We start from the raw sequence: 27,769 nt of genomic DNA on the forward strand, positions 1-27,769 counted from the left end.
TTTTGGTTCTTGCAAAATCCTTTATCACGACTTGTAGTGTGTCCTGAGGAAACCTGCTGTACTTTAATACCAGCTTTCCTGGGCCCTGGAGTGGGGTACTTTACTTAACTTTGATGTTTTCCTACACTCCCAGCGCCCCTCTACGCACTACACTTCCCTAGGGGGGAATTCGACTTTCGCATTCCACTATTTTAGTATATGATTTGTGTTGCCCCTAGGCCCAGTGCAATCTATTGTATTTTCTAAACAGTCTATTCTATGACTGTTTACTTACCTGATTTTGGTTACTAGTGTACATAGTGTGTGTATAATACTTACCTCCGGAAGGAGTATTTCCTCTAAGATATTTTTGGCCTTGTGTCACTAAAATAAAGTACCTTGATTTTTGGTAACACTGAGTGTTGTCTTTTATTGTGTATAAATACAGCGTGACTATAGTGGATTGCAGGAGCTTTTCATGCAGCTACCCCTAGACAGCCTAAGCTGCTAGAACATGGCCTACATTTCACTAATAAGGGATAACTGGACCTGGTACAAACCAGGCCAGCCTCCTACAAGATGTTAGTTTTTACTTTGAGTTCCTGAAAGAGCACCAGATAATCAGCTTTTCTTTGGATTTGTCAGTGCTAAAATCTGAAAACTTGCCAAAAGGCACTTCTTATATAGATGGCTCATCCATCCTGCGCATAAAAACGTGCGGTTCCCTGGCCAAAAATTTGCCTCCTTAGGGCCTTCAGGCACCTTCTTTCAGAGCAAAGATCACAACAACCATGTTGGCAGGCAGTATTCTAGTGTTTGTCATTCTCCAGTTTGCTACATGGGTGTCTGCACACACCTTCACGTGGCATTACTGTCTGAATCATCACGCCCTCAGGGAGCTCTATTTTGCCTGCACTCCCTTTTCGGACGGTACTATATTATGGTTTCAAAATGTGTGACAGCCTGTGTTCTTTATCTTGGATGCTCTTGACTGCAGATTTCTCACCGTCGTCCTTCCGCATTCTGTAGAGTGAACCTTCAGAGTTCTAAAAATGTCATGTTACATTTTGTGCAGACAAACTTGGAATCTGTCATGACTGATCCATGTCTGAGGACATGGAAAAATCCCTAAAGAAAACAGTCATCAGTGAGCAGATGTGGCTTCTGTATAAGAGTCTATGCTGTCACTTTCCAAGGCAGTGGGACACCACCGTGGAGTCCTCTGGTGTCACCTGCCTGCATACTTCTGTAATTGTTATGGAAAGTTCCAGATCCATTCTGGCACCTAGGGGAGAGCTCAAAAGGTGAGATAGAGAATGGGAAATTAACCTGTTCTTTGTTATTATGCCTTTTATGTTCCAACAGCTGGTACTGGCCTCCGAATCCTGGTGGTACCTGTCAATTTATAAGCACTGTTTGGCTTCATTCCACAATCTCCTGCTCCATTGTGGCTTTTGAAGAGAAACAAAAATTAAGTTCTCCAGGGAACAATAGTTTTAGTGAATGTTTCTATATTTTGTTTTGTTTTCTTGTGCAACATGCATTCTATTCTGCATTTGGGCGGTTACTCTAAAATATTGAATATAATGCAAGGTGTACAGTTTGAGTAACTCTTAGCCAAGATGCGGCTGGGTAAGTTTGTGAAACTGAAAATGAAATGGTGAGTTTTGTTGCACAATCTTTCATATGTATCACCTAGAACGTTTTGTGTGTGATCTTCGCTACAATGGTACAGAGCACTCCATTTTCATCATGTTATCACTAAAGTGGTGATTTGAGCAGCACATTAAAACTTTTTTTTCCTGTTTTAGTTGTAGTAGAAAAGCAAACTTCAGAGCCTTCCAATGTAGCTCTCACTTGTGGAGGTGGAAGTGGCATTGTACAGAGCACAGCTGTGCTTATTATGAAACAAGAAAAGGCCAATTTGGAGAGAGAGCTGGTTCAACAGAAAAAGAAATACGAACGTCTTTTAAGGTAAAGCAATATGTAGGGCTAAAATGCAAGATTACACTATTATAGTGATGTCTGCAAGGGTCAAGTCTATGAATACAGATTCATGCTATGTGCACATTTTTATGTTTGAAAGTGTTATTGCGCATCACCAATTTTCAGCAAAGGTCCTTAAACGCACCTGACCATGAGCATAGAGAACAGGAGAATTGTGGAGACTGCATCCTCCACCCTCCAATTTTTTCTCAAGTGGAAATAGGAACTATTTATCACTGTGGATATTTTATATGGAGCGTCATAGAACAGCACATAACCTGAGGGGCTTCAGGTTTATTAGCAGAAGTTTGCAACAGCTTTGTGCCTCTTAGTCCGTTGATGCAACCTTTCATTATTGTTCATTCCTAACGGATACATGAGGAAACATTGTGGCCTCAAGTGTATCAGCCAGATTGCTCCCAAACCTTAGAGCATGGACCATCCTGCAAAGAATGAGCAAAAAATACAGATTTGCTGAAGAAATGTAAAGGTGGGGTGAGACAATACCAAAAAGGCACTTCTCCAATCGGAGGTAAGTAAACACACTAAATATGTACACTAGTTATCAGCAATAGGCATAGAAAGTGATAGAAAACAGCGCAAATGCAAATAGACAATAGTGACCCTATGAGTAGCCCAAACCATATACTTAAATGGAATGCGAACACAGGAGCCCCACCTAGGTAAGTGGAATGTGTAGAGGAGAGCTCGGGGGGGAGTAACCAGGAAACCCCAAAGGTAAGTACCACCATGTCCCTTAGTGACCAGGAGAAAAGGAGTAAGCTAGTGGATTTTCCCCAAACCACCCAAAAGGAAGGAAAAGAAGAAATTGCAACACACACACACACACACACACACACACCCACACACACCCCCCCCACACACACACACACACCCCCCCCCCCCACACACACACACACACACACACACACCCACACACCCACACCCAAAAAACAGAAGTGGATGCCTGAAGGAGGAGACCTGTGGAAAAAGGGGACCAAGTCACAGAAGAGTCCAGGAGGTGTCGGAGCATAGACAGTGACCTATGTCCAGTACACGCATAAAATGGCATCCCCACACTCACAAAGTCCAGGAAATTGGAGCTGGAGTTTGTGGGGGCACCTCTGGGACTTACAGTGACCTGTAGTTAAAAGGGTACATGCACCCTTTCATGCAGGCTGCGCTGGCAGGCCTGCAGAAAGTTGTGTATAGGCTCCGCATGGGTGGCATAATACAAGCTGCAGCCCATGGGGATCCCCTGGTACCCCAATGCCCTGGGTACCTAGGAACCATATACTAGGGACTTACATGTGGGAACCAGTGTGCTAAATGCGGGGTGATAGAACCAAGTTAAAAGAGAGAGAGCATAACCAATGGGGTCCTGGTTAGCAGGATCCCAGTGAACAGTCACACACTGACAACATGCAGAAAATGGGGGTAACCATGCCAAGAAAAAGAGTGCTTTCCTACACAACTGAGTTAAGTTGCAAGAGGACTACCCCAACCCCTACCTCATAAGCATTTGTTTGTACTATGAACTTCTTGGAGTAGTCGGGGCTTTAAAGAACAGGTGTAGAGCACATGGCCTATTTTAGATCTTCAAAAGCTTTTTGACATCTAGCTGTCCATAAAACCTTTTTAAGCATTGTTTTGAATGTGAGCCATAGTTCTTAATGAACCTCCTTAGTTACTCAGTGAGGCCTAAGAAGGCTCTCACCTGCGTCTGTGTAGTAGAGGGAACCCAGTCTAAAATAGTTCGGGTTTTCCCCTGTAATGGCTGAATCTGGCATCCACCTACCAGTTGGCCCAGATATATCACTTTTCCCTGCCCTATCTGGTACTCAGAGGCCTTGATAGTGAGGCCTGCCTTTTGCAGAGCCTCTAAAACATTCCAAAGGTGGACAGCGGAGCTAAAGACAGCTATATCATCCTTGGAGGACTGTATTCACCAGCCTCTGAAATGTGGCAGCTGCATTTTTCAGACCATAGGGCATTACTGTAGATTGGTACTGCCCCCAAATGGTTGAAAATGCTGTCTTTGGCTTAGCAGCATCTGATAATTTGATCTGCCAATGTCCTGCAGTCAGATCAAATGTGCTTAGATACTTGGCAGATGCCAGTGTATCTGTTAACTCATCAGCCCTAGGAGTAGTTTGAGCATCAGTTTTTGTTACAGTGTTGAGCCCTCTATAGTCATTCTGAGTGAGGTTTTGGGACCAGCACCACTGGGCTAGCACAGGGGCTATCAGAGTGCTCAATGACTCCTAGGTCCAGCATATTTTGCACTTCTGCTTTGATACAGTCTCTAACATGGTCAGGTTGCCTATATATATTGCTTTTTATGGGCAAACTGTCCCCTGTATCACTGGTATGTTCACACCATGTTGTCTGACCAGGTGTCAGAGAAAACTGTTCTGAGAACTGCCCTAGGAGGTTCTTGCTGTCTCCTTTCTGAGATTCAGAAAGACAGTCTGCTAGGATTACTCCATCAACTGAGCCATCAGCTGCAGCGGTGGAGAATAGGTCAGGGAGAGGGTCACTTCTTCCTGTCCCTCATCAGTGGCCATAAGCAGGGTCATGTCAGCCCTGTCATAGTAGGGCTTCAGGAGGTTCCCATGAAGCATCCCGAGGGGGCTTCTGGGAGTGCCTAGGTCCACCAAATAGGTGACTTAATCCTTTTTCTCCGCTATTGTGTGGGAGCCACTCCACTTGTTTTGGAGTGCTCTGGTAGCCACAGGCTCCAGGACCCACGCTTTCTGCCCTGGCTGGTAAACAGTCGGAGCAACCTTCTGGTCGTGCCACTGCTTCTGCAGTTCTTGGCTTGCCTGAAGGTTTTTTAGTGGCCTTTTTCATGTACAGAGCCATCCTCGCTCTGAGGCCAAGTACATGGTCAGCTTTCTCCTTTTTAGGGGGCTTGAGTGGTTGCTCCCAGCCCTCCCTTACAAGAGCAAGAGGACCTCTAACAGAGTGTCCAAACAGAATTTCAAAGGAGCTGTAGCACATTCCCTTCTGAGGAACCTCCCTGTAGGAAAAAAGGAGGCATGGCAATAGGACATCCCATCTCCTTCTTAGCTTTTCAGAGAGTCCCATGGTCATGCCCTTGAGAGTTTTATTAAAACCTTTCTACCAAACGATTGGTTTGGGGGTGGTATGTAGTGGTGAAACGTGTAAGTTACACCACATTCCTTCCACATTGCCTTTAGGTATGCAAACATAAAGTTGGTACCTTTGTCTGGTACCACCTCTTTAGGAAAGCCCACTCTAGAGAAGATTCCCAGGAGGGCTTTTGCCACTCCAGGAGGTGTAGTGGTCCTTTGAGGAATAGCTTCTGGGTACCTGGGGGCATGGTCCACTACCACCAGTATGAATCTGTTCCCAGAGGCTGTGGGCGGGTGTAGGGGGCCCAACAGGGTCCACCCCAACCACAGGCAGTGCGATTAAGTAGACCTTTGGGGTGCCACATGTCTTGCCACTGGCTTGACAGGTGACACAGGAGCGACAAAACTCTTTAGTATCTTCAGACATGTTGGGCCAATGAAGGTGAGGGACAAGCCTGTCCCAGGTCTTGCTTTGTTCCAAGTGACCAGCCAGGGCAATGTCATGTGCCAGGGTCCACAAAAATTCTCTATACTGCAGAGCTACCACCAACCTCCTCGTGTCACCAGGTTTGGGTTCCCTTGGCTCTGAATATGAGGTTGTCTTCCCAGTACACCCAGTGGGTGCCACTGACATGCCCTGCTTCTTGGAGGACAGCTTGCTGCCGCAACCCTTCCAGTATGGGACAGGTTTTCTGTGCCATACTGAATTCCTCTGTGGCAGGCCCCCCTGCACCTAAGAGTTCAGCTGTATCAGCCTTCAGCTCCTCAGGTGTAGGTTATAACAAGGGAGTAGATTACTCTTCCTCAAAAGGGGAATCTTGACTGGAGGGTGGGGTAGGGGGCAAACTTTTGCCCTTTCTACCTTTGGGTTTTGGAAGTTCTGGGCCAATATTCCAGGCTCCAAGTTTCCTTGCTCTCTTTGCTTTTTGGCCTGTGCCCTAGTCAAAGCAAAAATATGCCCTGGGATGCCCAGCCTTGCTGCATGGGCCTCCTACTCTACTTCGGCCCAAGCTAAAGTCTCCAAGTCATTCCCTAGTAGACATTCTACAGGTAGGTCTGTGGACACAACTTTGTTAGGAACAGTAACTCCCCCTCCCCCTAGCTGAAATCAACAACTGTCATGGGGTGGCACACGGTATTGTTATGGGCGTCAGTCACTTGGTACTGATGACCAAGTAGGTGTTGCTCAGGGGACACCAGTTTTTCAGTCACCATAATGACACTGGCACCTGTGTCCCTGTAGGCCTCTGCCTGAACACCATTTATCAAGGGCTGCTGCCTGTACTTATCCATATTAAAGGGACAGACAGCAAAGGTGGCAAGATTAATGCCCCCATCAGAAACTAAAACCACTTCTGTTGTCTCTCTAACTAAACCAGCCCCCACTACACTTCCTAAAGTACACCCTTGGATTGGTTATTGTTACCTGACCCACCACTACTGCTGTTACTGGGGGCAGTAGTGGTGGGTGGCTTGGTGCCCTTCTTATGGCAGGAGCTGACTCCTGGCCTATGGCCTTTGTTTTTACGTGTATAGCACCAAGGCTTTTTATTATGGGAGGAAGAGGTTTTAGACCCACCCCAAGAGGAATTTTGTGGGCCTGATGGAAACTCCTTTTGTTTCTTTGTCCTCACCCTTGTCCTGAGACTAAAAGGGCTTCCCTTTTCTGGTCTTTGTCACACCCTATATGAGCTTTTCTTCTCACCCTAGTTCTTACCCATTTGTCTGCCTCTTTCCCAATTCTTAGGGAGAGGTCCGATCTGAGTCAACGAAGTACTGGTGCAACAGATCAGACACAATTGTTCAAAATATGCTCTCTCAGAATTAGATTATACAAGCCCTCATAATCACTGACTTTGCTGCCATGTAACTGGTCTTCCAAAGAGCAGGACACAAAATCAACCCAATCCTGGGAAGAGTCTTTCCTGGTCTCCCCAACTTGATCCTATTTTGTTCAGTGGTAAGACCAAACCCATCTAAGAGTGTAGATTTCAAAACTGTGTAGTTATCAGTATCTCCCCCCCTGACAGTAAAAAGTCTATTCCTCCGATTGTCAGAGAAGGAGAGACAAAGGATAGCAGCCCACTGTCTCTGGGGGACCCTTTGTACTTTACAGACCCTCTCCAGAGCAGTGAACCACTTGTAAAATCATCCCCCACGTTGTAGGGAAGAACAATGTTGTTAAGGTTTCTGGTCAAAATAGTCTTCCCTGACCCTAGGCTCCCTGAAACTAAGGTTGCTGCCACCATGGGGTGTTAACCCCAACCCCTGCTCCTCTCTCTCTCTCTCTCTCCACCGCCAAGGCCTTCCTATCTAGGGCTAGCTGTTGCTGCTGAAGCCTTCGTTTGGCCTCCTTCAGTCTCAGTTGCTTGAGTTCCCTGTCTAGGGAATCCTCCCCTAGAGTTGAACAGTGGGTTCCCTCAGATACTGAGGAGATGTGAAAGTGGGCAGAGAAAGATCTGTTTATACCCTTGGACACCCTCTAAACCAGCCCTCTAGGTACAAAGGTGGACTCATTGGTGTGATCCCCCTCCCCTTTACACTGCTAACAGTGTTCATGTGTTTATAACAGGACTGTGGGTGTGCCTAGAGTTTCTCTGATCCTCCCTGGGTTCTTCCTGACCCACCTCAGTGGGTAGGTTTTCCTTCTCTAGCACTGGAGGGTCAGAGTCTACTACTTCTTCTTCCTCCTCCCCCTCTGGCTACCAGCATGTTTCTGGTCGTGCTGGAGAACAGGCCCTACAATCAGTCTTGTTGGGATTTCTCACAGTCTTCAACTTCCTCTGAGCACACATCTCCCCAAGTTGTTGGAAGGTCAGGTTCTCATAGGGACAATCCATGGCCTAAAAGGTGTGCTCTGCTGAAGACAAGTCAGCTAGCGAGAGTGGTGTAGTATTCCTAACTACTTCAACTAAGTCTCTCCAGACATTTGGAGCAAGGGCTATACCTAGACCCCTAGTTTACTCAAACCCAAGAGACTACTTCCCTGATACTAGGCGCAGTGTGTTCCCCTAGCTAGTAGTGGACTTTCCTGTGGAAAGTACCAAGTGACAGAGTGGTAAGGCAGTTGCAAGTGCTTATCCCACCACTGCACCAATGTAGGAAGCTGGCAGGTGTGTGGTGGGTACCTATGGTACTTACACCTTATACCAGGTGCAGGGTTCCCCTATTAGAATGTAGGCAGTGTCAAGAAGCCAGGCTTTCTAGAGGTAGCTGTGGATGAGCAGCCAAGGCTTATGTAGGAGATATGCAAAGGACATGCAATACCACTGTAGTCACACAGCACTTACACACATGAAAGAATCACACGGTGTTATAAAAATAAAGGGTCTTTATTTTAGTGACACAATACCAAAATTATTAAAAAGGCACTTCTCCAATAGGAGGCAAGTAAACACACGAAATATGTAGAGTAGTTATCAGCAATAGGCATAGAAAGTGACAGAAACAGTGAAAATGCAATTAGACAATAGTGACCCTAGTCCAAAGGATATACTAAAAAAAAATGGAATGCGAACACAGGACCGCCACCTAGGTAAGTGGAATGTGTAGAGGAGAGCTGGTGATACTAGGAAACCCCAAAGGTAAGTACCACAGTGCTCCCTACCGACCAGGGGAAAAGGAGTTAGGTAGTGGATTTTCCCCAAACCACACAAAAGGAAGGAACACCCAAACATGACTGCAAGAAACCAGTGGCGGATTCCTGAAGAAGGAGACGTGTGGAAGAAGGGGACTAAGTCCAGAAGTCACAGAAGAGTCCAGGAGGAGTAGGAGCTACTACCCACCCAGCTGTGAATGCAGGAGTTGGTCGACGGTGATGTCAAGGTCAGCACTGCAGCCCTGGAGTCAGTGAAGAGTTCCTGAGGGATGCAGACATTGTCCCACACTGGAAGAGGAATTGCGGTCGGGTTCTGGTGCTAGGATCCTACCAGCAAGCCTTGGCAAAGGTCAATGTCGCGGTTGGCGGAAAGTGAAGCTTCCGGGGACCAGCAAGGCCTAGGAGGACTCAGCCCAGGAGGGGGAGTCACAGGGGACCCTCAGTGTCGCCGAGAGGCCACAGGAGCAGAGGCAGCACCCACAGAAGATGAAGAGGATCCCTCGCAGCACTACCGGAGAGGGGGGTCCCACGCCGCAGGAGAGCCACACAGAGGGCTGTGTGTCGCAGGAAGGAGTGCTGAGGGCTGGAACTACCAAAGCCTGAAGATCCCTTGGCGAAGATACAAACAGGCCTTGGCAGCTGTAAGAGATGCAGTGCAAGGGTGTACTGCCCTGCGTGGGAAGGCAAAGGCTTACCTCCACCAAAGTTGGACAGCTGGCAGAGAGGACCAAGAGGACTACTGCGGACCACCACCTGTGATGCAGGATCCAAGCAGCTCTGGATGAGAGGAAATCTACACAGCCGGTCGTTGTTGCAGTAGCTGCCTGCAGATGCAGGGGAGTGACTCCTTCACTCCAAGGTAGATAAATTCTTCCTTCTTGTGCAGACTGAAGACATGCCGCCCTCAGAGGATCCACAGCAAGGGAAATGTTGCAGAAGCTGGAAGGAGCCGTGGAAACAATGTTGCAAGAAGAGTATTCTTAATGGATGCAGATTGTCGGCTCCTGGAGGGTCCAGTCGCGTTTCTAGTGGCTAGAAGTCGAAGTAAGGTTGCAGAGGAGTCCTGCTGGAATCTTGCAAGCCAAATCTGAGGACCCACCCCAGAAGAAAACCCTAAATAGTCCTGAAAGGGGGATTGGTCAACTAGCCAGGTGAGCACCTATCAGGAGTGGGCTTTGACGTCACCTGCCTGGTCTGGCCAATCAAATGCTCCCCGAGGTCCCTGCCAGCTTTGGATTCAAGATGGCAGAACCCAGGGACCCTCTGGAGGAGCTCTTAACACCACCCCTAGGGTGGTGATGGACAGGGGAGTGATCACTCCCCTTTACATTGTCCAGTTTCGTGCCAGAACAGAGACTGGGGGTCTCTGAACTGGTGTAGACTGGTTTATGCTCAGAGGGCACCAAATGTGCCCTTCAAAGCATACCAGTGGTTCAGGAAGGCTACCCCACCCAAGCTATGTAACGCCTATTTCCAAAGGGAGAGAGTGTTGCACCCCCACCCCAAAATAGTTTGTTCTGTCTTCCTGGGCCTAAGTTATTCAAGCAGCAGGAGGGCAGAAACCTGTCTGAGGGGTGGCAGCAGCTTGGGCTGCCCGAAAAACCCTGGAAGACTGGTAGGAGCAATGCTGGGGGTCCTTTAAGGAGCCCCCAGAGTGCATGGAATCATACTTCCAATACTGGCAACAGTATTGGGGTATGATTACGACACGTTTGATACCAAACATGCCTAGGTTTGGAGTTACGTTATGTAGCTAGACCTAAGTAGTGACCTATGGTCCAGTACATGCATACAATGGCGTCCTGCACTCAAAGTCCAGGAAAATGGAGTTGGAGTTCATGGGGACACCTCTGCTAGTGCAGGGGTGCCCTCACACACAGGTACTTGCCCTCTGGGAAGGAGGTAAGTAAAATACACAAAATATACACACAAACCAAAATCAGGTAAGTAAACAGTCAGAAAAGTAGTGCAAACACTGTAGAACACAATACGATGCAATAGGAGACAATATGACAAGGGGCAACACAAACCATATACTCCAAATGTGGAATGTGAACCTCAAATGGACCCCAGGCCTAGTGTAGTGTGTAGAGGGTTGCTGGGAGTGTAAGAAAACACTAAGGGTGTCCAAGATACCCCACCCCAAGACCCTGAAAAGTAGGAGTAAAGTTACCTTACTACCCAGAAAGACATTAAAGTCGAGATAGGGGACTCTGCAAAGGCAACAGCTGACTGCAAAGCACTAAAGACAGATTTCTGGACCTGAGGACCTGTAAAGGAAGGGGACCAAGTCCGAGAGTCACGGAAGTGTCCGGGGGGGGGGGGGGGGGCAGGAGCCCACTAAACCCCGGATGAAGGTGCAAAAGGGCTGCCTCTGGGTGGAAGAAGCCGAAGATTCTGCAACAACGGAAGGTGCCAGGAACTTCTCCTTTGGTCAGAAGATGTCCCACAGCGTGCAGGAGGATGCAGAGTTGTTTCCACGCAGAAAGACCGCAAACAAGCCTTGATAGCTGCAAGAGTCACGGTTGAGTAGTTTGTGTGCTGCCAGGGCCCAGGATGGGCCAGGAGGTTGTGCCTTGGAGGAGGAGACAGAGGGGGCGCTCAGCAACACAGAGAGCCCACGCAGAAGCAGGCAGCACCCGCAGAAGCACCTGAACGTGCGTTCAGAAGATCTGAGCACGGCGGTTGTCTCAGCACAACAAAAGGGAGCCCCACGAAGTCGGAGTCCAACTCAGCAAGTTGGGCAATGCAGGACGGAGTGCTGGGGACCTGGGCTAGGCTGTGCACAAAGGAAGTCTTGCAAAAGTGCACCGAAGCCCTAGCAGCTGCAGTTCACGCAGTACACAGGATTACAGTCTGGTGAGACAAGGACTTACCGCCACCAAATTTGGACAGAAGGGCCACTGGACTGTCGGGGACACTTGGATCCAGCTCCTGTGCTCCAGGGACCGCGCTCCTCAAGATGAGAGGGGACCCAGAGGACTGGTGATGCAGAAGTCTGGTGCCTGCGTTGGCAGGGGGAAGATTCCGTCGACCCACGGGAGATTTCGTCTTGGCTTCCAGTGCAGGGTGAAGGCAGACAGCCCTCAGAGCATGCACCACCAGGAAACAATTGAGAAAGCTGGCAGGATGAGGTGCTACAATGTTGCTGGTAGTCTTCTTGCTACTTTGTTGCGGTTTTGCAGGCATCTTGGAGCAGTCAGCGTCGATCCTTGGCAGAAGTCGAAGAGAGAAGTGCAGAGGAACTCTGGTGAGCTCTTGCATTCGTTATCAGAAGAGAATCCCACAGGAGAGACCCAAATAGCCCTCAGAGGAGGATTGGCTACAGAGAAACCTAAGCACCTATCAGGAGGGGTCTCTGATATCACCTGCTGGCACTGGCCACTCAGAGGTGTCCATTGTGCCCTCACACCTATGCATCCAAGATGGCAGAGGTCTGGGACACACTGGAGGAGCTCTGGGCACCTCCCCTTGGGAGGTGCTTGTCAGGGGAGTGGTCACTCCCCTTTCCTTTGTCCAGTTTCGCGCCAGAGCAGGGCTGGGGGGGATCCCTGAACCGGTGTGGACTAGCTTATGCAAGGAGGGCACCATCTGTGCCCTTCAAAGCATTTCCATAGGCCAGGAGAGGCTACTCCTCTCAAGCCCTTAACACCTATTTCCAAAGGGAGAGGGTGTAACACCCTCTCTCAGAGGAAATCCTTTGTTCTGCCTTCCTGCCCCCAGGGGGGGGGCAGAAACCTGTCTGAGGGTTGGCAGCAGCGGTAGTGGCAGAGAAAACCCCAGAGAGCTAGTTTGGAAGTGCCCGGGCTCTATGCTGGAGCCTCAGGGATTCATGGAATTGTCCCCCCAATATCAGAATGGTATTGGGGTGACAATTCCATGATCCTAGACATGTTACATGGCCATGTTCGGAGTTCCCATGGTGATGCTACATATAGGTATTGACCTATATGTAATGCACACGTGTAATAGTGTCCCCGCACTCACAAAGTCCGGGGAAATTGCCCTGAACAATGTGGGGGCACCTTGGCTAGTGCCAGGGTGCCCTCACACCTAGTAACTTTGCACCTAACCTTCACTAGGTGAGGGTTAGACATAGAGGTGACTTATAAGTTGAGTGCAGTGTAAAATGGCTGTGAAATAATGTGGTTATTTCACTCAGGCTGCTGTGGCAGTCCTGTGTAAGAATTGTCTAAGCTTCCTATGGGTGGCAAAAGAAATGCCCTGGGTACCTAGGTACCATATACTAGGGAATCATAAGGGTGCTCCAGTGTGCCAATCAGAATTGGTAAAAAAAAAATTGTCACTAGCCTGCAGTGACAATTTTAAAGATAGAGAGAGCATAAGCACTGAGGTTCTGGATAGCAGAGCCTCAGTGACACAGTTAGGCACCACACAGGAAACACATTCAGGCCACAAACTGAGCACTGGAGTCCTGGCTAGCAGGATTGGGGTGAGACAGGCAAAAACAGACTCACACACAAGTAAAAAATAGGGGTAAGATGCCAGGCAAGATGGTACTTTCCTACACATGGTCCACAGACAAGTCTGTTGACCCACTTTTTGCCCCTCTCTCTATGGTCCTATTTTGTGTCCTTTCTCTGGCCCAGCAGGGTACTGCTATGGGCACTCTCACAGGTTGTCTTCTATTTCTGTGTTTTTGAGGTTGCCTGATCAACCTTCTTTAAGTCCCCTATTGTTCAGAGGTTCTTTAAAGGCCTTACATAACTTTCCTCCATCGTTATTCATTATGCCCCAGTGGGATTTGAATTTGGTTTTGACCTTTCTTATGTGCGCTTCTTTTGAGCCTCTCCACAATTGTCCTCTTACTCTAAAAACAGCCTTCCTTGTAGCCAGTGAGCTGCAGGCATTGTCATCTAAGCCACCCTACTGTCCTTCTGTCCTTAAAAGTTGTTGCTTCACACTAGGCCCTCTTTTCTGCCAAAAGTTTCACGTAGATCAGTCTATCACCTTGCCTAATTTTTACGCACCCACACATCTTTCTAAGGAAGAGGAGAGACTCCACCGCCTAGAACCAAAAAGAGCGGCGGCATTCTTCCCTGATTGTACATAGGAGTTTTGGGTGGCTGATCAACTCTTTGTCCGTTATGTGGGTGCAAGGAAAGGTTAGGCAGTGCAGAAGCAGACCTCCAGATGGGTCCTAGTCTGCATTAAGATCTGCTACGCATTGTCTCAAAAGCAACCCCCTGAGGGCTTGCATGCTCATTCTACTAGAGCTACAGCTGCAACCACTGCACTAGCACGCAGAGTTTTAGTCCTAGATATCTGTTAGGCAGCAATGAGGGCATCCTTGCAAACATTTACCTTAACACTACTGCACAGTCATGTCTGTAGGGATGTGTACTTTGCCCGTTCAGTTCTGCATTATGTCACACTAGTGAATCTAAAATTCCTGCCTGCACTACTAAAAATCTGAGAGCAATAGCAGTGTTAGCCCTAATCTGCCCATGCTTTGTCTCTCTGCAAGGAAGACCCACCCACCCCCATACCTGGGCAATGAGCAGAAGAGTTTCCTGTTGGTAGTCCTCCCAGGTGTTTGGAACAACGCTGGCCAAGTCTAGCAGCGATGCAACAACATGGTACAGCATAGGATAGCTGGTTGGCAGAAATGTTCACCCCTAGACTGGTTAGTGGCAGTCTGTTGTTTTATAATAAAACTTGTTGTTCTGAGAACTGCCCTGACGTGATATAACATCTTTCTGTGTAGAGTAGACATTGTACTCTTTTGGACCAGCAATACTCGGTAAATTAATCATTATACAGCACTGTTTAGCCTTAGGCTGAGCACAAGCTGAAATGTTGTGCAAAAGTGCTAATAACATTCTGAGTGGTAGGCAGCTGATAAACATAATAAAACAGCACTGCTGAAATTAAACTTTTGCTAAAATAATAAAAGGAAAAAAATGAAAGGCAACTGGATGAAAGGGTGCAGTCCTCAGGCCCAGAACTAAAATAAACGTGCCCATGGAAAGCACTAACATAACCCCACTACAGTTTCACAGGCCCATCTCCGGGGATTGTATTGCTTGGGTACTTACTCACAGGTAAGGAATCTGCAACTAGACGTCTCTATCAGATGAACAAGTTACTTACCTCTTGGTAACGCCTAAACTGGTAGAGACATATTCTAGTTGCAGATTCATTACCGACCCATCCATCCTCCCCTGCTCTGTGAACTGCTTTAGACGGACAGGGACTCCCCCTTAAGGGCCTTAGTTTTGATTTCCCAGTAGTCATCCTTAAAGGCTCTGGGCTTCTGCAGTGGAAAGTTGTGAAAAGAAACAGACGTCAGCATGCCATGGTGGCACCCCTATATAGGATGCACAACAGCATATCCAGCATGGAAAACGCCAATGACTGACAGGGAGCCGATCAATGCCACCTAATGGCACGCAGGAGTACTGCTCAGAAAATTCTCCGGATCCGGTCTGATGCCTGGGGGAAATTCATAGGAAAGGAATCTGCAACTAGAAAGTCTCTACCATATAAGACGTTATCGAAGGTAAGTAGCTTGTCATTCTGTAGTTTTCACTTCTGATGGCATTGAGTATTTAAAACCGTAAGCCAACTTTATTGCTCAAGAATGATGCAAATTATGATTACTGAGAAACATTTTTGCTGATAGGTATCACCTTATTTATTATAGAATTGTACTTTAAACATGTATTTGGTCAATTCTATGAATGCTTGGCAATGATCTACTAGTTTGAATCAAGTTACCAATTGTGTTTTTTTTTTTTTTTTTTTTTTTTTAACAAACTAAGAAATGAGGCTCAGCTGAAGGTGGAAAATCAAAAATTGAAGGAAGCAACAAGAAATTATTTGATATCACCTGAAGAAGAGGCATCACAGAAACCTATTCCAACACCCTCTGGAAAATCTGAAGCTCCTGTTGGAAGTAAAGATCAGGTGCCTTCTAAATGTCATGAATCAGCAACACAGGAAACAATTATTTTGGATTCCCCAAAAAGTAGTATTTTTGATTCAAGATCAAAAGCATTATCGTTGCCTCGACCGACACAGTTCTTTGACAACTCTAGCTTTGGAACAATTTCGGGTATGTATTAAATGACAGGGTGTGTGTTGGTATATTTCTCCATCAGGGGATCTTCGTTGATGATCATAAACACTGATCTTGCACACATACGCATTTATAAGTCTCTTTACAGATTAGTGTAACAGAATGTTTGTTTTCATTTATAAACAAGCCAATTTAAAACATATTAGTATCAAACCAAGGGACTGAATCTATTTTATTGTAATGAGTATTTTAAAGATAAGAGAAAAATGATGAAATAGACTTTAATGGGAAGTAGTTTTATGGTGGCAAAAATAGAACATTACAAGTTTAAGGGAGCTGGTAGCTCCACTGTCCCCGCAGTGTTATTTGTGCTGATTCTCTCTCATGGCTTTCTCTCGACATCCTAAACAGTAGAATGTTTTCATGCATGTGTGGGAATCCCAGAATCCTTTTTTTTTTTTTGGTTAAAGAAAACAGTAGGTAACATTAATATATGACAATATGGTCTTCCTCGCAGCCTCAACGTGACAAAGACCCTTTGTGGGTTGAAATGCATAGCCAAATAAATCTCTGAAAGACGCTGACATGTTGTGTGCGGTATTTCCTTTTGCATTATAACACTGAAGGACCTATTTGCAATTTAAAATGAGATCTGCCTTCACTGGCAGGATGCAAGCTTTCTTCAACAGGTATTGTACATATTAAGGAAAGCTGTCCTGGATGGGTGAACACATTGTGCGTGTCATTAGTCCTGTGGATTCTCACTCTACCACAAAGTGGGAAAGGGGTGTTTAGATGCCATTTAGGTGTCTCACATACAGGGAAAAAGTTTGCCTGGAGTGAAGCAGGAAGAATTAGGTATTTCAACCTCACATTTCACATGCTTTAGAGGGACAAGGAAGCTGTCACCCTCCTCTTATGTGCCTTTTGTGACTAGGTTTGACCCAAACTGCTCCTCAAATCACTAATGTACTAGGTGGCTCACCCCTCTTTGACTTCATGTTGATGTCAAGGACATTGCGGATGATCAGAGGATCTCTTCTCAACCTTATTAGCACTGAGGCCAATGTTTAGTGAGAAAGACTGTCATGGAGGTGTATTGTCAGTGTGTTATATTTCCAGAGCCTCGACCTTCTACTGAAGAGCTCAGCCCTTCACAGCAGCAGGGGATGATTCTAAAGCCTAGCGGTCAAGAGTGCTCCTCTGCTTTAGCAGCCTTGTGAAGTTCAACTATATTGCCGCCACAGGGTTGCTGTGACATTTATAGTGCTATCTAATGCACCAGCTTCTCTCCATCAACACGTCAACCTAACAAGTACAAGTCAAAGTAGAATAGTTGTCATTGGCCCACAAAAGATGTATCTGTGAATAAAAAAGATTTCTGATAGAAACTTCTAGCTGCAGATTCCTCGCGTTTTGAATATTACCCAGGCATCAGACTAGATCCTTAAAGTTTTAGGCAGTACCTTGGTGCACCAGTGACTCCACACTTATGCCACTCCTTTCCAGAAATGTAGTGCAGAGCCTATATAGATGCCACTCCCAGTGCGCTGAGATCAGTTCCTTTCTTCCGTGCCATCTAGCGCATATCCAGAGATATTTCTCATGTCTTCAAGAGACACTTTTACCTCATAATTTTAAATCCAGTGTGCAAGAGAAATGTCACCTCCCAAAACTATAGGGTTTAAACCTGATAGGTACTGTTGCAAGCAAATGTCTGACAGATCTGCATCAGGTTTGCCTGGTGTCGAGTTACGACTCTTAGGCCTGCAGTGACTGCTTGTCGATGAGCTAGAATGACATCTGGGACCATGAGGCAAAACTCTACGTCGCCAAGTACCAGAAGACTCGTGAAAAGGCTTGTTTAAGTCCAAGTATCTGTCTTGGGAGCCATTCTCAGTCCAGAAGTCACAAGAGTCAATCCTAAGGTCAATAGTGATCCTGCTTTAAATCCACAGGTAAATCAAAAGAAATATAAAAAAAAAAATCCAAGCAGGAGTCGCTCTTCTTCCCAACTCTTAAATTCTTGAAAAGGCGAGAGGGTGTTGCCATGCCATTTTGGTCTCGTACCTAAAGTTGGTTGCCATTGGAGTGAATCCCTTTAACATGATCCGGCAGAACCTAAGTTTCATGGATCTTCTGCAACACTGATGCTGATACAAGAGTTACGCGAGGCCATGCACTGAGTCTACGGATCCCTTTTAACTTCCCCTTGTGTGCCTGTGGGCCTTAAAGAGCCCCTCCATCTGTAATACTGCTGAAAGGTTCGTCGTCAGAGCCAGTTGGACCCCCAAAACCACTGCTGGGCTTCCATCGCCTCCTGAACCAGCTCCATGATCCATACCAGTTACTGAAGTGTTAATGCAAATACTGATGCCAAAAATGGAGGTGCACATTTTGCTCTCAGACTCTAAGACAGCACAGCTTCAACCTCAACCCTTGTGATTTCCATTGAACTGCAACCTGCGCTACTTGGTGTCCCACCTCAACAAGTCAGAGCCCTTACGTTACATTCCTTGCTCGGTATGGATTTCAACATCGATGACGCAAGTAATGAAATTGTCCAATCCTACCATGAGGAAAATTGGTATGATGACCTCTAAGAGGTCTGTGACCTTGACACCTCTCCTGAGTCTGTCCTTCTCACACCCCCAGGCGCTACCACTGGAGTGCTTCTTTTGTGGTGGTCATGCAGAGGGTGGCCGAAGTTCTCAAGCTCCAGGTTCCCACCTTCGAAGTAAAAATCAGTGTCCGGACTGAAGTATCCCAGCCTAGTCAAATCACCACTGAGCTGCTGATTCCATTTACAAAAGAACTTATTCTCTCTTAAGGCCTTGGGCCAAACCTTGCTCTGGCACCTTAGTAAATCGCCAAATTGCGGGGTGCCACCTACCTGCCCCAGACAACCTTAAATTTTTTCTCAGAACCCCTCTTGGAAAGGGTTGCAGGCATCAGTCAGAAAAACACTTCCAACTACTCCCCCTGACAGGCAGCCAGTAGAGTAGATATCTTCGGGAAGAGGGTTTTTTCTTCCACCACTCTGGCCATCAGGTTTGTCAATGCCAGTTGCTTGCTGGGCCACTATTCCCACACTGTTTGTAATTCGGTGGCTCAAGTTCTCCCAGGTGTCTCGGGAGCCCTCAGATCTGTCCTAATCTATACAGCATGGTTGTGATCTGGTCAAGTTCACAATTAGATGCCTGGATACCACCTTTTTATCGGGCGAGCCATTGGCACTAGTGTTCCCATGCCTGGCTGCAGTCAACAGGTTTTTCAGGCACTGTCCAATCATCCATTATGGTACATTCTGTTTCGAAAGGTTCGGAACGAGCAGGGCCACCCCACGCTTCCCAGGCCCACTTTGCTAGCCACATCAGCTCTACCATTCCTTTTGCAATTTCAGCAGAGGTACCCCATATTATCAGCCTCACCAAGGTGCCCAGCTGTTTCATGACTAAAGTTGTGGCGCCCATCGATCCCACGGTCAGTATCAGCAAGCCAGTTAGTCTGCTACTCCACACAGGCCCTCGTGCCAAACTCATTTTAGTGTGCCCTTAGTGGAGCACAGCTGCACAGTTGGTGGCAGGATCTGCGATTCTTGCTGAGTTGGCAGGCCATAACATCAGAGCGGTGGGTGCTGTACATACAACGGAAGGGACACACCATACCCTTCAAGGCCACTCCAATGCCCCTTCCAGCATCTCCAGAATGACTGACAGAGAACCATCTGTATGTCTCATGACAGGAAGTGCAATCCCTTTTTACCAAATGGAGTATCGCTGCTCCTGCTACTTTCTGCTGCCAAAGGAGGACTGAGGCTTTTGTCTTTTTTTTTTTTAGGCCTGGGCCATCTCAACACCTTCCTTCAGAAGGGCAAATTAAAGATACTCATCCTGGCCCAGGTCTTGTCTTCCCTTAAGACTAGGATAGTGCCGCTGGATCTGTAAGATGCCTATTCCCATTTACCCGTCCTGCAAGCCTATCAGCGCTACCAGTGGTTCAGGGTGGAAGAGGCATTTTCAGTAATGCTATTCTCCCCTTTTGTCTCTCCAGTGCCCCACAGGTGTTGACAAAAGTGGTGGCAGCACACTTTCGGAGGTCCCTGTCTTTACCCAATATTGACGTCTGGCTATAGAATGTGGGCTCGCCCCGAGACAGTTGTCAAGCACCTCCAGACTACAGTGAAGCTCATAACATAGTTTGGATTCAGTAAAAGTGTTCCAAAGTCACACCTCTCCCCTTCATTTGAGGCATACTGGACACTATGCGGATTCGTACCTATCCCCTGGAGAAGAGAGTCCAGGACGTTTAGGTGATAATCCTGATTTTTCAACCACTGTCCTGGATCTCAGTGAGGATGACTCTGAGGCTGCTGGGACTGATGGCCTTCTCTATCCTGCTGCTAAAGCACACCAGGTGGCATGTGCAGGCTCCTCAGTAGGAACTGAGTACAGCATTAGGTGGATAGTTCTTATCTGGTCCTGATTTCGGAGGAGACAGCAAAAGATCTGCAGGATTACAATTGGGGCTGCTGCTGGCCCCTCTCATTACCTCACCTAGAGCTCACAGTGGTAACTGATGCTTTGCTATTGGCTTGAGGAGGCCATCTGGGAGAGGTGGAGATCAGATATGTTTGGTCTCTGGCAGAGGCCTGGCTCCATATTAACCTTCTGGAGCTCAAACTCAACTACTTGGCTTTGATAGCCTTCCTGCTCCCCATCAATGGGAAGCTCGTAGAGGTGCTCAGGCACAACATCACTGCCATGTGTTACTGCAGGGCATGTTGGGGTTCTGGGGCCTGTGCCATGAGGATTTCTCTCTCCAATCCTCCCTTCTCCCCCTCCAAGGGGATTTTTCAGGTGAGACCATCTGGTGGGTTTCCTGAATGCCAGAACAGATGAGCCCTTTGCCCACTCAGTACTTCAGAATTTTTGGTCTGCACTTGTTCATAGATAAGAGGTATGACTTGGGTATATATTCAAAACGTGAGGAATCTGTGGTTAGAAGTCTTTATCAGCAGAACACGTTACCTTTGGTTGTGGTCATTACCTAGGGGTGGTGCCCAGAGCACCTCCGGTGTGTCCCAGACTTCAGCTATCTTGCTTTGCAAGGTGTTGGGGTACTCTGGAGGCCCCTGAGTGGCCAGTGCCAGCAGGTGACGTCAGAGACCCCTCCTGATAGGTCCTTACCTGATTAGGTAGCCAATCTGCCTCTCAGGGCTATTTAGGGTCTCTCCTTTGGTTTCTCTTCAGATTCTGCTTGCAAGTTTCCTTCAGAAATCCTCTGCAACTACTTCAGCATCATCTGACCTCGGATCAACCGCAGCCTGCTCCAAGAAAAGCTGTAACTACAACAAAGTATTCACAAGTGTAGGAGGCTGGCCTGGCTTATAGTGGTTACCTTGTGGTACTTACACCTTGTGCCAGGTCCAGTTATCCCTTATTAGTAGAATAGAGGTGTTCTAGCAGCTTAGGCTGATACAGTTAGCTATAGCAGAGCAGCTTAGGCGGAACTAAGAAACATGTAAAGCTCCTATCATACTACTTATATCATATAGCACTATATCATAAGGAAATACAATACTCCGTTACTAAAAATAAAGGTACTTTATTTTAGTGACAACATGCCAAAAGAATCTTAGGATATACTCCCTTAGGAGGTAAGTAATATACACAAATTATATGCACACAAACCAAAATCAGGTAAGTAACATTTAGAAAAGTAGTGCAAACAATGTAGAATGCAATAGGGAGAAATAGGCTGAGGGGCAACACAAACCATATACTCCAAAAGTGGAATGCGAACCACAACTGGACCCCAGGCCTAGTGTAGTGTGTAGAGGGTCGCTGGGACTATTAGAAAACACTAAGGGTGTCCAAGATACCCCACCCCCAAGACCCTGAAAAATAGGAGTAAAGTTACCCTACTACCCCAGAAAGACAGTAAAGTCGAGATAGGGGATTCTGCAAGGACAACAACTGCCAGCAAAACACTGAAGACGGATTCCTGGACCTGAGGACCTGTAAAGGAAGGGGACCAAGTCCAAGAGTCACGCAAGTGTCCACGGGGGACAGAAGCCCACTAAACCCCGGATGAAGGTGCAAAAGGGCTGCCTCCAGGTGGAAGAAGCCGAAGATTCAGCAACAACCGAAGGTGCCAGGATCTTCCTCTTTGGTCAAAAGATGGCCCACGGCATGCTGGAGGATGCAGAGTTGTTTCCACGCAGAAAGACCGCAAACAAGCCTTGCTAGCTGCAAGATTCGCAGTTGAGGATTTTGGGTGCTGTTGGGGCCCAGGAAGGACCTTGGAGGAGGAGACAGAGAGTGCGCTCAGCAACCCAGAGAGCCCCCGCAGAAGCAGGCAGCATCCACAGAAGCACCTGAACAGGCAGTTAGAAGATCTGAGGACAGCGGTCGACTCAGAGTCACAAAGGAGGGTCCCAAGACGTCGGAGTCCAACTCAGCGAGCTGGGCAATGCAGGACGGAGTGCTGGGGACCTGGGCTAGGCTGTGCACAAAGGAAGTCTTGCAAAAGTGCACAGAAGACCGAGCAGCTGCAGTTCACGCAGTGCACAGGATTACTGTCTGGCGTGGGGAGGCAAGGACTTACCTCCACCAACTTTGGACAGAAGGGCCACTGGACTGTGGGAGACACTTGGACCCAGCTCCTGTGTTCCAGGGACCACGCTCGTCAGGATGAGAGGGGACCCAGAGCTGTACAGTCCTGTGTAAGAATTGTGTGAGCTCCCTATGGATGGCAAAAGAAATGCTGCAGCCCATAGAGATCTCCTGGCACCCCAATACCCTGGGTACCTAGGTACCATATACAAGGGAATTATAAGGGTGTTCAAGTGTGCCAATCAGAATTGGTAACATTAGTCACTAGCCTGCAGTGACAATTTTAGAAGCAGAGAGAGCATAAACATTGAGGTTCTGGTTAGCAGAGCCTCAGTGATACAGTTAGGCACCACGCAGGGAACACATCCAGGGGGCACTTTGAGCACTGGGGTCCGGGCTAGCAGGATCCCAGTGACACAGGCAAAAACAAACATATATATACTCTAAAAATGGGGGTAACTTGCCAGGCAAGATGGCACTTTCCTACAGTCTTCTTCACCTCCTGAGGCCTCTGTGCACAATTTGCCAAGTTCCTGTGCGCACTGCCTGGCCCAGGTCCCCAGCGCTCCATCCTGCGATGCTCAACTCGCTGAGTTGTTCTTCGGCGGCGTGGGATCTTCCTTTGTTGTGCTGCATCAACTGCATTTTGCACCTCCTTTTTCCCCGTGTCCTGAGGGTGTTGGCTGGCATCCTGAGGGCTCTCTAAAGTGCTGAGAGCCCCCTCTTCCTCCTCACACCGAGTTGAGGCCCCCAGGTCCTTCCTGGGCCCATCCAGCGCCATTTTGACGCGAAACGCACTTTTGTCGTAGCCAAGTCTTGTTGGCGAGTTCAACACGAAATCATGTCTGCAACGATCTTCACGTCGTGAGACATCCTTTGCATCACACAGGAACCCGCTGGCATCTTCCTAGGGTGGTGCATTCCTGCAGTCTTCGACTAACGGGGGACTCTTCTTTTGCACCCTCTTCTAGGTTGGCAGGGGCTCCTGTCCTTCCTGGAACTTTTTTCGACTTTTGGACTTGGTCCGCTTCTTTTGCAGGTCTTCAGATCCAGGAATCCAGCAGTTGTTTGCAGATTTGTTAGTTGCTGCAAAATCCCAATCATGCGGCGTACTGTGTCCTAAGGAAACTTGCAGTACTTTACTTTAGCTTTTATGGGCTTTGGGGTGGGATAATTTACTTACCATTACTGTATTCTTACTCTCCAAGCGATTCTGCACACACTACACTTGTGTGGGGGAATTCGTGATTGGCATTCCTCTTTCTTAGTATATGGTTTGTGTTGCCCCTAGACCTACTTTCTCCCATTGCCTTCTATAGCATTTCCTACTGTTTGTGCATTGTTCTATGACTTTTTACTTGTCTAATTTTGGTGTCTAGTGTATATATTGTGAATAATACTTACCTCCAGTATTGTCTCTAAGATATTTTTGATACTGTGTCACCCAAATATATTTGTTTTGGTAACACTGATTATTGTCTTTATTTTTGTATAAGTACTGTGTAACTATAAGTGGTATTGCATGAGCTTTGCATGTCTCCTAGTTCAGCCTAAGCTGCACTGCGATAGCTACCTCTATCAGCCTAAGCTGCTAGAACACTAATACTTCACTAATAAGGGATAATTGGACCTGGTATAAGGTTTAAGTACCCAAGGTACCCACTACAAACCAGGTCAGCCTTCTACAATATGTATTGACCTATATGTCGTGCACATGTGTAATGTCCCCGCACTCACAAAGTCTGGGGAAGTGGCCCTGGACAGCATGGGGGCACCTTTGCTAGTGCATGGGTGCCCTCACCCTTAGTAACTTTGCATCTAGCTTTCAGTAAATGAAGGTTAGACATATAGGTGACTTATGAGTTACTTAAGTGCAGTGAAAATGGCTGTGAAATAGTGTATGCACTATTTCACGCAGGCTGCAGTGGCAGTGCTGTGAAGGGTTTGTCTGAGCTTCTTATGGGTGGCAAAAGAAATGCTGCAGCCCATAAGGATCTCCTGGAACCACAATGCCCTGGGTACCTAGGTTCCATATACTAGGGACATATAAGGGGGCGGGGGGGTCCAGGTTGCCAATTGGAATTGGTAAATGAAGTCACTAAACTATAGTGACTAATTTGGAAGCAGAGAGAGCATAAGCACTGAAGTTCTGGTTAGCAGTACTTCAGTGACACAGTTAAGCACTACTGACAACACATTAGACTACAAACTATGAGCACTGGGGTCCTGGCTAGCAGGATCCCAGTGAGACAGGCAAATTACACTGACAAAGAGGGTTTTAACTATGCGTACGGGGGTCCTGGCAGCAGGGTCCCAGTGAGACAGTGAAAACACCCTGACACACACTCACAAACAGGCCAAAAGTGGGGGTAACCATGCTAGAAAGAGGCTACTTTCTCAGGTGTTACACCCTCTCCCTTTGGAAATAGGTGCTACAGGCTGGGGAGGGGTAGACTCCCGAAGCCACTGGCAATGCTTGAAGGGCACATTTGGTGCCCTTCTTGCTTAAACCATTCTACACCTGTTCAGGGACCACAGCACTGGACAAAGGAAAGGGGAGTGACCACTCCCCTGTCTATCACCACCCCGGGGGTGGTGCTCAGAACTCCTCCAGAGGGTCCCTGAGTTTTTCCATGTTCATTTCAGGGTTGGCAGGGAACTCTGGGATCATCTGAGTGGCAAGTGCCAGCAGGTGATGTCAGAGCCCCCTCCTGATAGGTGGTCACCCCGCTAGGTGACCAACCTCCCTTTCATGGCTATTTAGGGTCTGTCTCTTGGGTGGTTCCTCAGATTTGGGTTGTTGCTGGTTTCCTTTGCAACCTCCTCTTCAACTTCTGACTGACAAAACTGCATCTGGACGCTCCAGGACCCGACAAGCTGCAACAAAAAAGCAAGATGCCTCCTACAACATTGTTTCCATGGCTTCTTCCAGCAACTGCAATATTTCCCCGGTCGTGCATCCTCTGAGCACAGTCCGTCTTCAGCCTGCACCAGACAGAAAGAATCTCCCTTGGGTTGAAGGAGTCACTCCCCTGCATCCGCAGGCACCAACTGCAATGACGACCCACTGCATGGATCCTCTCTCTGGCCGAGCTGCGTGGATCCTGCATCAAGGGTTGTGGACTGAAGTGGTCCCGACGGTCCTCTCTTCCAGCTGTCCAACTTGGGTGGAGGTAAGCCCTTGCCTGCCCACGCAGGACAGTACTCCCGTGCACCACGTCATTTGCAGCTGCCTATGCTTCTTGGCATCTTTTCCAAGGGATCTTCAGGCATCTTGAAGCTCCAGCCCTCAACACTCCATTCTGCGACACACAGCTTCCTGAGTGGTTCTCCAGCAGAATGGGATCACTTTTCGTAGTGCTGTGTGGTCTCCTTCTTCGACTTGTGTCCCTGTCCTGTGGGACTCCTGTGGGTGCTGCCTGTGCTTTTGTGGGCTCTGTGTTGCTGAGGACCCCCTCTGAATCCCCATCCTGGGTAGAGTCCACCTGGTCGCTGGCAGCTTCACTTTCCGCTAACCGCGAGTTTTGCGTGTGCCAAAACTTGTTTATGGACTTTGAAGGCGTAAATCTTCCTTCCGGCATGGGACATCACCTGCATCCTCCACGAATTCGACTTCATCTTCTTGGGTGCAGTGCTGACTCTCCTTCATCCTGTCAACTCAACTCTTGCACCTTCAGTCTGGTGCGTAGGGTCTCCTGCCCTTCCTGGACTCTTCTGTGCTTGCTGGACATGGTCCCCTCTTCCACAGGTCCACTGTTAGTGCCTTGCAGTCTCTTCTGGGTTTTGCATTATTCTTCTTTTCTTCCAAGTGGATGTTCTGGGGAATTTACAGTGATTTACTCCTGCTTTCCTGGGCGCTGGGGGGTGGTGTGGTAATTAGCTTTGGGCTTTCCTAGTACTCCCAGCTGCCCCCTACAAACTTCACTTACCTAGGTGGAGGACTGACTTTTGAATTCCATTTTTGTAGTATATGGTTTGTGCTCTCTCTCTGTTGTGATTTTCAATAATTGCACTGTTTTCTAACTGGTTTTATGCCTATTTCTGCAACTAGTGTATATAAATTGTACATTACTTACCTCCTAGGGAATATAACCTCTATGGTATTTTTGGGATTTGTCACCAAATAATGTACCTTTATTTTTGTAACACAGCATGATTCTTTCATGTGTGTAAGTGCTGTGTGACTACAGTGGTATTGCATGAGCTTTGCATGTCTCCTAGATAAGCCTTGGCTGCTCATCCACAGCTACCTCTGGAGAGCCTGGCTTCTAGACACTGACTACACTACACAAATAAGGGATACCTGGACCTGGTATAAAGTGTAAGTACCGTAGGTACCCACCAGGCTAGCCTCCTACAGGCTGCCTTACTCATTCCACTTTTTTTTAGTATATGGTTTGGCCCTTCCCTATGGCCCACACTATTTGCTATTTGTAGGAGGCTGGCCTGGTGTGTAGTGGGTACCAAGGGGTACTTACACTCTGTACCAGGTCCAGTTATCCCTTATTAGTGTAGAAGAGGTGTTTCTAGCAGCTTAGGCTGGTAGAAGGTAGCTATAGCAGAGCAGCTTAGGCTGAACTAGGAGACATGCAAAGCTCCTACTATACCACTGGTGTCATATGCACAATATCACAAGAAAACATAATACACAGATATACTAAAAATAAAGGTACTTTATTTTTATGACAATATGCCAAAAGTATCTCAGTGAGTACCCTCAGTATGAGGATAAGAAATATACACAAGATATATGTACACAATACCAAAATTATGTAGTAATAGCAAAAGGAAGTAATGCAAGCAGTGTATAGTTACAATAGATTGCAATAGGAGCACATAGGTATAGGGGCAACACAAACCATATACTCCAAAAGTGGAATGCGAACCACAAATGGACCCCCAAACCTATGTGAGCTTGTAGAGGGTCGTTGGGACTGTAAGAAAACATTGAGGGTTAGAAAATTAGCCCACCCCAAGACCCTGAAAAGTAGGTGTAAAGTGCACCTATATTCCCCGGAGAGCACAGAAGTCGTGATAGGGGAATTCTGCAAGGCAGACCAACACCAGCAATGCAACCAAAGTGGATTTCCGGACAAGAGTACCTGTGGAACAAGGGGACCAAGTCCAAGAGTCGCGACAAAGTCGAGATTGGGCAGATGCCCAGGAAATGCCAGCTGAGGGTGCAAAGAAGCTGCCACCGGATGGTAGAAGCTTTGGATTCTGCAAGAACGAAGAGGGCTAGAAACTTCCCCTTTGGAGGATGGATGTCCCACGTCGTGAAGAAGCTTGCAGAGGTGTTCCCACGCAGTAAGACCGCAGACAAGCCTTGCTAGCTGCAAGGGTCGCGGTTAGGGTTTTTGGATGCTGCTGTGGCCCAGGAGGGACCAGGATGTCGCCACTTGGATGAGGAGACAGAGGGGGCGCCCAGCAAGTCAGGGAGCCCTCACAG

At 47.6% G+C, this 27,769-nt stretch overlaps 1 protein-coding gene across 5 annotated transcripts in view; it reads left to right on the top strand.

Moving 5' to 3' along the window:
- The window catches only part of CENPE (centromere protein E), a 1,295,748-nt gene that overhangs the window by 1,243,616 nt on the left and 24,363 nt on the right, over window positions 1-27,769 (top strand). For all 5 annotated transcript variants that reach the window (XM_069241483.1, XM_069241500.1, XM_069241509.1 and 2 more), the window contains 2 exons: window positions 1,791-1,953; window positions 15,447-15,739. In XM_069241483.1, the coding sequence (XP_069097584.1) occupies window positions 1,791-1,953; window positions 15,447-15,739 (456 nt within the window). The remainder of the gene's footprint in view (window positions 1-1,790; window positions 1,954-15,446; window positions 15,740-27,769) is intronic.

Source organism: Pleurodeles waltl, chromosome 1_2, assembly GCF_031143425.1.
Source record: "Pleurodeles waltl isolate 20211129_DDA chromosome 1_2, aPleWal1.hap1.20221129, whole genome shotgun sequence".
Taxonomy (NCBI): Eukaryota; Metazoa; Chordata; class Amphibia; order Caudata; family Salamandridae; genus Pleurodeles; species Pleurodeles waltl.